General features: G+C 44.4%; 1 protein-coding gene across 1 annotated transcript in view; it reads left to right on the top strand.

The window, feature by feature from the left end:
- The first annotated feature begins 511 nt into the window (after window positions 1-511).
- LOC137875079 (TBC1 domain family member 2A-like) overlaps window positions 512-11,654 on the top strand; it is a 14,133-nt gene continuing 2,990 nt past the window's right edge. The window contains exons 1-11 of the mRNA XM_068714039.1: window positions 512-762; window positions 1,824-3,593; window positions 3,842-3,965; window positions 5,012-5,132; window positions 5,216-5,331; window positions 5,454-5,674; window positions 6,087-6,356; window positions 6,594-6,698; window positions 6,826-6,936; window positions 7,022-7,194; window positions 7,282-7,393. Coding sequence (XP_068570140.1) covers window positions 1,827-3,593; window positions 3,842-3,965; window positions 5,012-5,132; window positions 5,216-5,331; window positions 5,454-5,674; window positions 6,087-6,356; window positions 6,594-6,698; window positions 6,826-6,936; window positions 7,022-7,194; window positions 7,282-7,393 — 3,120 coding nt within the window. The 5' untranslated portion in view covers window positions 512-762; window positions 1,824-1,826. The remainder of the gene's footprint in view (window positions 763-1,823; window positions 3,594-3,841; window positions 3,966-5,011; window positions 5,133-5,215; window positions 5,332-5,453; window positions 5,675-6,086; window positions 6,357-6,593; window positions 6,699-6,825; window positions 6,937-7,021; window positions 7,195-7,281; window positions 7,394-11,654) is intronic.

Here is an 11,654-nt window from a genome sequence, read left to right as displayed (position 1 = left end):
CCTGGGGACCTGGTCCTGAAGCCGGTTTCATGGATTGTGAGATTATATTATATTATAATATTATATTATAAAATAATCATTATATATTATATTATAATATTATAATTATATTATTATATTGTTATATTGTTATATTATTATATTATACAATAATATAATAATATGTTATTATTATATATTATTATATTATAATATTATAATAATTATTATAATATAATATTTTAATATTATAATATTATCACAAATATGAAGATTTAGACTCATAACTCAGAATAAAAGAGTTTAAACAGACACAAACAATAAATCACTGACCGTGTGAATGTGTTTTAATTAATATATCCTATTTCCTCATAATAACACTAGTGACGTCACTTTACCGGACATCACATGAATAAATCACATCTACTGTCATCTTTTATTTTGAAAAGTAATGAGCGAGAACACGTCGAAACCAGCTCTTATTGTGACATAAAACGGAAGTTATCGCGGTGAGTTGATGATTTGTTGAGAGCAGAAGAGAAAAGTACGTAACCAGCTCGAGACACCAGGAAGAGGAGAGAACCCGGAGTAAAGCAGAGAAGAAGAAGAAGAAGAAGAAGAAGAAGAAGAAGAAGAAGACGAAGAAGAAGAAGAAGAAGAAGAAGAAGAAGAAGAAGAAGAAGAAACAGTCTCTCAGTCTGACTTTAAGAACAGGATCCAGACCAGCGAGGTGTGTTCAGGCCACGCCCCTTCAGGTAAACGCTCAGGTGTGTTTCTGAACAGGTGAGGACACGCATATACACGGTGTGTGTGTGTGTGTGTGTGTGTGTGTGTGTGTGTGTGACTCTAGAATCTCAGCTGTGAAGTGTTTTATTATTATTATTATTATTATTATTATTATTATTATTATTATCAGTGTTTATTATTAATATTATCAGTGATTATTATTATAAGTGTGTTTTATTATTATTATCAGTGTTTATTATTATTATCAGTGTTTATTATTAATATTATCAGTGATTATTATTATAAGTGTGTTTTATTATTATTATTATTATTATTATCAGTGTTTATTATTATTATTATTGTCAGTGTTTATAAATGTTTATTGTTATTATTGCGGCACTAACAGACACTTCTTGTCATTATGTGTCATTACTGCTGAAATCATTTCCTGTAGTTTGAATGTGTTCTGTACTTCTTAACAAGTACAAAATACTGCCTTCATCCATCATGATGTTTTTATTATGTTTTATCATTTAAAGTTATAACAATAGAAAGTAAAATAAAGTTCTCAGTGAAGAAGAACTTGTGTCTCCGGATGTTTTTATGATTTTGATCACTTGAAGAAGAAGAAGAAGAAGAAGATCTGGTGTTTCATTCATAGTAATAATGCTCCTCTGACTTTAGGAGATTAAAACCAGACATAAAGTACTCGTTAAGGATTAAGTCAGTTGATGGTTTCCTAACCAGTGAAACCATCACAGACAGAGACTCTACCGCCCACAGACTGTTTGTAGAGTCAGAACCAGGTCAACACCAGAACCTCCAGGACGTGACGGAGCATAAAGAGTCTGGAGATGTAGGATCCTGGTCCGCATAGAAGGTTCTGGTACCACCTCATGGATTAATTGGTACCAACCAGCTCCACAGTATGGCTTCATAAAGGGGGGACCTCTCATGTGGATAGGTTCTGTGGTTCCCCCAAGACCCCCCTCTACACACCCTTTCATGGTCTTTACTTGCTCTGTACATGTGTTCTAAAGTGGTGTGTTGTCCAAACAAAGCTCCATTTAATTCTACCAACATGAAAACATCATGAAAGTTCCTCTCTCTGTTTTCAGAGGATGGATGAAAGCAGCTCAACAGGAAGTCACAGCGCCGCCTCGTCCCACCGGCTTCCTGCTGACGAGGTCGAGCTTCAGCCAGCTTCTGAGGAGCACAACTGGAAGATTCTGCACTGGTCCCAGACCCACCAGAGTCCTGCAGAGACCCACCAGATTCCTACAGAGAACCCCCAGAGTCCTACAGAGAACCCCCAGAGTCCTACAGAGACCCACCAGAGTCCTACAGAGACCCACCAGAGTCCAACAGAGAACCCCGAGAGTCCTACAGAAACCCACCAGAATCCAACAGAGAACCACCAGAGTCCAACAGAGAAACGTTTGAGTCCTGCAAAGAAACATCTGAGTCCTGCAAAGACCGAACAGAATAAAGAAGAGTCCTGCAGAGAAACCAGACCATCTGCAGAGAAACCAGACCATCTGCGTCTCACCGAACACAGAATCCACAAGGATCCTCCGACTTATAAACATAAATTAGAAGATTCCCAAACCACACAAGATCAACTAAAACCAAATGGTTTTATTGAGGAACAAAAACTGAGGAAAACAGAAGAGGCTTCTCCAACTAGACCAGATCAAACTAAACTAGGTCCTCTTCCTCCAGAGCAACAGAAAACCAAAGAGTCTCCTTCTCCAAAGGATCAACCAGAACCAGATCCACTAAAACCAGATCCACTAAAACCAGCTCCTCTTCTCAAGCTCCAAGACCAGCAGAACCACCAGGATCCACCTTCAGAGAAACTCATTTCAACATCACCTGAGAGGCATCAGGGCCACCAAGATCCTCTTCCTCCTCACCTGAACATTCAGCGGGCTCCTCCTCCTCCTTACCTGAACATCCATCAGGCTCCTCCTCCTCCTCACCCGAACACCCAGCGGGCTCCTCCTCCTTCTTACCTGATTATCCATCAGGCTCCTCCTCACCTCAACACCCAACGGGCTCCTCCTCCTTACCCAAGCACCCAGAAGCCATCTCTTCACCTGAACACCTACCAGACTCCTCCACCTCACCTGAACAACCAGCAGGTTCCTCATCCTCCTCCTCACCTGAACAACCAGCAGGTTCCTCCTCCTCCTCACCTGAACACCCTGCAGACTCCTCCTCCACCTCACCTAAACTACCAGCAGGCTCCTCCTCCTCCTCACCTGAACAACCAGCAGGTTCCTCCTCCTCCTCCTCCTCACCTGAACAACCAGCAGGTTCCTCCTCCTCCACCTCACCTAAACTACCAGCAGGCTCCTCCTCCTCCTCACCTGAACAACCAGCAGGTTCCTCCTCCTCCACCTCACCTAAACTATCAGCAGGCTTCTCCTCCTTCTCACCTGAACAACCAGCAGGTTCCTCCGCCTCCTCCTCACCTGAACAACCAGCAGGTTCCTCCAGCCCCTCCTCACCTAAACTACCAGCAGGTTCCTCCTCCTCCTCACCTGAACACCCAGCAGACTCCTCCTCACCTGAACCTGGTCCAGGCTCCACCTCTCATCAAAGAGGTGTTCTGTGACCAGGTGGGGCCGCAATCTCTGGATTCTTCTTCAGGTGCCCCTAAACTGTGTGGCTTCCTACAGAAGCAGGGGGGGCCCCTGAGGGCCTGGAAGCAGCGCTGGTTCACCTACGAGGAGAAGAAGAACCAGCTGTTCTACTACCGCACGCCGCAGGATGTGACGCCGCTCGGCCAGGTGGAGCTCTGCAGCGCCACCTTCAGCTACCCGCTGAAGGCTGAGAGGGGCACCTTCCACATCAGGACACCTGAACGCACCTTCATCCTCAAGGTAGGAGGAGTCACAGTCCGTCAGGGACCGTCTCTGTCTGCAGGTATTTAACACAAATAAAATATATTACATATATTATATTATATAACAACATCTCACCTGGTTGAATGGTTCAACCAATGAGCTCATATTCACACATCGTATACAACAAGCATTCAGGCTCCCGTTGAAGAGCAGCTGTAAACCAAACTTTAAATGTGCGTGTCTTAATTCATTCATTATATTTGATATTTGATATACTACTACAGGCCGTGAGCCAGGACCTGATGCTTTATTGGCTGCAGCAGCTGCAGGTGAGACGCTGGCAGCACAGACGGAATTCCACCTGTCGAGACCCGACAAACAACAACAACAACAACAACGACACTGCAGGTAAGAAACCAGGAGACAACCTCTGGTTCTTTAGAGTGAAGTCAAAGCTTCATGTGTTAAAGCTGCATTCTCTCCAGTGTCCATCAGGGGGCGACTCCTCTGGTTTTATAGAAGTCTATGAGAACATGACTCTACTTCTCTCTTGATTTATTACCTCAGGCTGGTTCAACAACCACAACACAACAAGTACTCAGCAGAAATAGAGGTTATTTCTTTAATGGTTGTTGGAGAAAATAAATGGCTTACGTTGATAACGGCTTCCATGGCAATAAGCCACGCCCCCCTTTCCGGCACCAGAGGATGTCAGGAAATGTTCTCCTTTAATGTGTGGAACAGGATGTGATGTCACACGGACGGACTGGATGCCTAATGATTAATCAACTAACCATCATCAGACCCGTTTGCGACTGATTTTAATCATGTTTGTGGACTATGTTGATTATTTGTTGAACTTCTAAAAAGAGACACACCAGTGTAACTTGTGTTTCTGACCACAAAGCTTTTATTTTGAAGGCCCTCCTTCCTCCTCCCACAGTGTCTACTTCCTGTTTCTGAAGAAAGTTTATTGTTACTCTCATCAGTGACCTCATCAGGATGTGATGTCATTCTGAGTGACAGGAAACACTGAAGGACTAAATATAAACCACTGGTTCAGAACTTCATTGAGTTTTGAGTTAAACCAGATGTTTCACCACCGGTTCGCTTTCAGTGTGAATTTAATAACAAAACATAAAGATAAGAAATGATAAATGATAAAAGTCTAAATGAAAAGTGTAATTGTGACAAACGAAGACTTGAACCACGACAGTCTTTGTGTTCTTCATGTTGTTCTTTGGGACGATAATCGTCCGTTTGTCAGACTGAATAAGCAATAATATATAATACAAAATAAATTAAACATTAACACATAGATATAAATGGCATTCTAAGATTAAAACTACATTAATGTGAAAAAGCTGCATACTGAATGTATGATGAAGACTACAGATTATCGATCATGTGATGAGTCCTTTAACATTGATCATCATCTGAGCTTTATTCTGCAGACAACTTCCTGCCCGTGTTGACCGGCCCGCTGGGTCTGGTGGGCGAGGAGGCTGCCAACGTCCCGTCACCGAGGACGCCGCTCACCAACATGTCGCTCAAACACCCGCTCATCGAGATCCAGTGAGTGTTTAATATCAGAGCCCGACTGAGACTACGTTTCCCATGAGCCTCAGCGCTACCTTATTTCTTTGCGTGTTGTACAGAAACTCTGTCCACAGTTTTCGTAAGAGGGCGTCTCAGGAGTTGAGTCAGAGTGTGTTTCATGTCGACGGTGCACCGAGTTTCCCCCCGAACTCTGCAGAACCCGACAAAACTACGAGTACGTATTCTAGTACAATAAGTAGTACTAGTATTAGTATTAGTACTAGTATGAATATTAATTATAATACAATAAGTATTATTTATATATTCTATAACACTGTCACATGTCATTCTCTCCAGCTCCGTCCGTTGAGACTCCGCCCCCTCTCCTCCCATTGGCTGAGTCAGCAGGTCAGGTGACCCCCAACTCACCTTCGGCGTTGGACCATCGAACCAGGAAGACGAAGACTCGCAGCTCGTCCCCCATGACGGTCGTCTGCAGAGACTCTCTGTCCTCGGACCGGACGTCCCGTCTCCAGCAGGAGAACCTGGTGCTGATGGAAGACGTCAGAGCTCAGAAGGTGATCAATAACTCAGTGATCAGATACATATTGATCCACAGGGTCGTCAAATAAAGTAATGTCAGCTACAGAGAGGTGCTGCTGATAATGACGATTATTTAATAATAACACTAACGATGATAATATCAGTAATAATAATAATAATAATAATAATAACAATGATAATAATTATTATAATAATAATAATAATAATATCAGTAATAATAATAACGATAATAATAATGATAATATTAATAACAATGATAATAATAATATCAGTAATAATAATAACGATAATAATAATAATAACAATGATAATAATATCAGTAATAATAAAAAGAATGTCAATAATAATAATAATATCAATAATAATCATAATAATAATAATAATAATAATATTTCAATAACAATCATAATAATGTGTCGGGTCTAGGAGCTGGTGTGGATCCTCCACAAAGCCTTGGAGGCGTCTCAGCTGGAGAAGAGAACCTGTGCAGAGTTTCTGGCAGAGAAAGACGAGCAGCAGCGTCTGGAGCTGCTGAGACATCGAGAGCGACAGGCGGCCGACCTGAGAGGTCAGCTGGAGGAGGTGAAAAAGGAGGCTGAGGACACCAAGAGGAGTCTGTCTCACAGAGATGCTCAGCTGCTCGACCTGCAGGACAACATCGGGATGCTGATCGAGAAGAACAACGCCAAGCAGGAGGTGAGTCTCACCTCAGGACAGAACACCTGGTTCAACACCTGAGGACAAATATCTACTCAATAACAACCCAAAATCACAGTTGTATTGTTTATAGAAGGCTATATTAATCTTTCTCACCTGTACTGAGATCAGATGATTTGTGTTTGTATGTCTGTGATGTTGAATGACTTCCTGTTGTTTCCTGTCAGGTGATCTTAAAGCTCTCTGATCAGGTGACTTCCTGTTGTTTCCTGTCAGGTGATCATAAAGCTCTCTGATCAGGTGACTTCCTGTCTGTCCTCTGACGGTGGTTTGAACTCTCAGACCTTCAGACGGCTTCAGAGAGACATCAAGAACCTGAAGGTGAAACTCTTTGAAGCACACAAACAGAAATAAATATAATATTTATTACACCTGTGTATATTGTTGTCACTCTACTGGTATCGGCCACAGAGATCCAGTATGAACTGGTTTCTCTCGGATTCTTCAGGACGACATTGAGGCGTACAAGACTCAGAACCAGTTCCTGAACTCTGAGATCCACCAGCTGACTAAACTGTGGAGGACCAGTTGTGAGCAGGAGAAGAGTCTGATGGTGAAGGTGAGTCCAGCTGTTGAACACCTTTATCAAGGTTTCATTAAAGCTTGGCTTCACGCTGTGTTTCCTGTCTCCTGATTGGCTGTAGTGTTCCTACCTGGAGGCCAGTCACTGCCAGGTGGAGAGCCGCTACCTGGGCGTCCTGAGGCAGCTGCAGGAGACCAAGTCTCTGGATCCGGTCCAGCGGGGGAAGGTCCAGAAGATGATCGAGGAGGCCCTGAAAAGGGAGCTGAAGAGCGCCCTCCAGCTTAACGTGGCCAGGTAGCAAGGACGGTCACAACACCGGGGTGGACAGAATAACAGGAACACCTGGTGCATTGATTATGTTAAAATCTGTTGTATCCTCAGAGATCACGACAAATACGGATTCAAAATCATCCCAGAATACGAGGTGGAGGACATCCAGCTGCTGGCAAAGATTCAGGCGCTGGAGATCCGCTCACACAACCTGCTGCATCAGGTAGGAACCCTCACCTGTAGACCTGTAGACCTGTAGACCTGTATACCTGTAGACCTTTGTACCTGTAGACCTGTACATCTTTGTACCTGTAAACCTTTGTACCAGTAGACCTGTACACCTTTCTACCTGTACACCTGTAGACCTTTGTACCTGTGTACCTTTAGACCTGTGTACCTGTAGAAATGTGTATCTGTGTTCCCATGGACTTGTGTACCTATTAGTGGTGTAACAGATCACGGATCGATCTGTGATTGGTTTGGATCAGTCCTCACGGTTTGGATCAGTCCTCATGGTTCGGATCACTTGTGAACCACGGATTAATTGAGTATTTTCTTTTACAGTTTAATCATCATAGTGCATAATAAAGTTGTACTGCTGCTGTTCCTTTTCAAGTAACAAGTCCCTGAATATCAATGTAGAGTGTCAGTGAACAGATATAAAGCAGTAGTGTGTTTACGTGAACGGAGCAGCTTAGAAGCATTTAACGGTGAAAGTCATGGCGTGCGGAAGAACTAAAGGTGTCATTGAAGTCGCAAGTTTGGGAGCATTTTGTCTTCCTGTAACTTATAATGACGGGATGAGGGTGGTGGACAAAACCGTGTATATACCGGTATGTAGGCATTGTTTAAAGAGAAAGACATACAACAACGGTAATACATCGGGCATGTCCACACATAAAGAGACACCATCCCGGTCTGGCATCGACAGGGGCCAAGGCACAACAACAACAACAACAAGGTATCATCGCAGCATTAAGTTTGTGGCAGAATCAGACTGGACTAAAGCTATTACAGCATCTATTGGGGTCTTTATTGCTGCAGACATGAGGACATTCTCCATTGTGGCAAACAAAGGATTTCAAAATCTGGTTAAAGTGCTCTGCTTTCTTTTTTTTTTGTTTTTTTATTAACTTTTTGATATTTTTATTATCTCACCAGTTTCATCGCAAAAAAGGAGGTACTTGGGATACTGGGAATTTTTTTTAATTTGGCACGCAAGCCAGTCGTGGTGAAAATTGCAGTCTGATTGGGGTGTCTAGCTGCGGTATGAAATATTGGCTCAATAGCGCTTCCTATTGAGTAGCCCCAACATTGGGTTTCACCTAGCTGTATGAAATTTGGTAAATCCTCTTGGAGTTTTTCATCAAACCAAACAGAAAGTCGGCCATTTTGAATTTCTGACGTTTTTTGACCATTTCAAGGCATCATACTTTAACGAACTCCTCCTAGAGATTTGACACGATTGACTTCAGAAAACGCAGTACGTTTCACCTAGATGTATACAATTTGGTAAGCAGATGTATCACATGTTGACTTAAAAAAAAGTCTTTGGGGTCCATGCTCTAAACCCAACCGCAAGTCAGCCATTTTGAATTTTGTATGAATTTCTCGTTCCAGGTGCTGTATTTTAACGAACTCCTAGGCAATTAATCAGATCAACTTAGAATTTGGTCAGAACAATCTAAAGACCTTTGTGATTAAAAGTTACTAAAAGCTTGAGGTTCCATTGAACAACATGGACTTGGTGTATCGGCCATTTTACATGGCTCACCATCATCCAGGGAAGTTGATGATGCTCCCCCATCAGCCTCCAGCTCTGCCTCTACCATAGAGGGCGTATTAGTCGGATTCAGGAGTTCCTCAAAGTGCTCCTTCCACCGCCCGATTACCCCCTCAGTTGAAGTCAACAGAGTCCCATCCTTACTGTATACAGCTTGGATGTTTCCCCATTTCCCCCTCCTGAGGTTCCAGATGGTTTTCCAGAAACACCTTGGTGCCGACCGAAAGTCCCTCTCCATGGCTACTCCGAACTCCTCCCACACCCGCTGCTTTGCGGTGATTTCCCTGGTGGAAGTCACTGAGGTAGTCAAACAACTCCACAGTGGCAAAGCCCCAGGGATTGATGAGATCCGTCCAGAAATGCTGAAGGCACTGGGTGTGGAGGGGCTGTCTTGGATGACATGTCTCTTCAACATTGTGTAGAGGTCTGGGACGGTGCCTAGGGAGTGGCAGACCGGGGTGGTGGTTCCCCTGTTCAAAAAGGGGACCAGAGGGTGTGTGCCAATTACCGCGGTATCACACTACTCAGCCTCCCTGGTAAAGTCTACTCCAAGGTGCTGGAAAGGAGGGTTCGGCCGATAGTCGAACCTCGGATTGAAGAGGAACAATGCGGATTCCGTCCTGGCCGTGGAACAACGGACCAGCTTTTCACTCTCGCAAGGATCCTGGAGGGGGCTTGGGAATACGCCCATCCGGTCTACATGTGTTTTGTGGACCTGGAGAAGGCGTATGACCGGGTCCCCCGGGAGATACTGTGGGAGGTGCTGCGGGAGTATGGGGTGAGGGGGCCACTTCTGGGGGCCATTCAATCCCTGTACGCCCAAAGCGAGAGCTGTGTCCAGGTTCTCGGCAGTAAGTCAGACTCGTTTCCGGTGAGGGTTGGCCTCCGCCAGGGCTGCGCTTTGTCACCTATCCTTTTTGTGGTATTCATGGACAGGATATCGAGGCGTAGTCGTGGGGAGGAGTGTTTACAGTTCGGTGGACTGAGGATTGCATCGCTGCTGTTTGCAGATGATGTGGTCCTGATGTCTTCATTGGGCTGTGACCTCCAGCACTCACTGGATCGGTTCACAGCCGAGTGTGAAGCGGTTGGGATGAGGATCAGCACCTCTAAATCTGAGGCCATGGTTCTCAGCAGGAAACCGTTGGATTGCCCACTCCGGGTAGGGAATGAGTCCTTACCCCAAATGAAGGAGTTCAAGTACCTCGGGGTCTTGTTCGCGAGTGAGGCAACAATGGAACGTGAGATTGGCCGGAGAATCGGAGCAGCTGGGGGCGGTATTGCAGTCGCTCTACCGCACCGTTGTGACGAAAAGAGAGCTGAGCCGTAAGGCAAAGCTCTCTATCTACTGGGCAATCTTCGTTCCTACCCTCACCTATGGTCATGTGGACTGGGTCATGACCGAAAGAATTAGATCGCGGGTACAAGCGGCCGAAATGGGTTTCCTCAGGGGGGTGGCTGGCATCTTCCTTAGAGATAGGGTGAGAAGTTCGGTCATCCGTCAGGGACTCGGAGTAGAGCCGCTGCTCCTTTGCGTGGAAAGGAGCCAGTTGAGGTGGTTTGGGCATCTGGTGAGGATGCCACCTGGGCGCCTCCCTAGGGAGGTGTTCCAGGCACGACCAGCTGGGAGGAGACCTCGAGGGAGGCCCAGGACCAGGTGGAGGGACTATATCTACAAACTGGCCTGGGAGCACCTCGGGATCCCCCAGTCAGAGCTGGCTGATGTGGCTCAGGAAAGGGAAGTTTGGGGTCCCCTGCTGGAGCTGTTGCCCCCGCGACCCGATCTCGGATAAGCGGGTGAAGATGAGATGAGTGAGACCATCATCCATCAAGCAGTTGTAAGTCGACTGTACTTTGTCAAAACTGTCCCAAACTTGACATGCTTGATGACTGTCATGACGTTAGGACTTCTGCATGCCAATATTAACTCATATACATAGCGCCACCTACTGGCAACCATGGACGTAAGCAGGATTCTATAATTACAGCAGCCCAAACACTAAACTTATTAAAAGGTTTGTGGTCACACCATGAGAAAAAAACATCTCTGATTAGAGATAACTTAGAGATAAGTTAGATAACAGTGGTTCTCAAACCATGTCAGTGGGCATTAGCATAAATGATCTGTCCAGAGCTTCTACATGAGAATCAGGTTAAATGTTACAATGAATGCTTCACACTACAATCTAAAGTTACAGAAGAGCTTAAAATGAAAACAGTGTTAAATTAAAGTGTTCAAGTAAAAGCAAATGACACTACTGTTCTGTTAACTTTCATGTAAGTCCAAATACAATCAGCAGGACACTGCAGGGAGTTGAACCCCATCCCAGTAAACTTGACAGTCTCTTATGTTACAAATATTGAAGCACATTCATGCACATTCATTTTCTCAATGATCTTAACAGGCTTACATTTATGATTGTATCGGAGGTACACTCAAAACATTTGAGGCTTAAGACCTGGCAACATGATCTTGCTACGCTGCTGGTCGACGCAGGAAACATCACCTAACTCGTTCACGCAGTGTATGATGGTCACAGAAATGCATGACCGCGTCACCCAGAGTCCTGCCAGTACCCTCGGCAGCTTTAATTTTTATTTATTTATTTCATTTTGTTTCAAATTGGACATCTTCAATATTTTTTTTTTCATGTAAGACTATAGCCCAAAGTTATTTGCTTTAAGTGTTCTTGAAGTTCTT

This window comes from Cebidichthys violaceus, unplaced genomic scaffold (assembly GCF_023349555.1).
Source record: "Cebidichthys violaceus isolate CVI_PGR_0920_01 unplaced genomic scaffold, fCebVio1.0.p SCAF_2, whole genome shotgun sequence".
Lineage (NCBI taxonomy): Eukaryota > Metazoa > Chordata > Actinopteri > Perciformes > Stichaeidae > Cebidichthys > Cebidichthys violaceus.
This window is presented reverse-complemented; position numbering and strand designations above follow the sequence as displayed.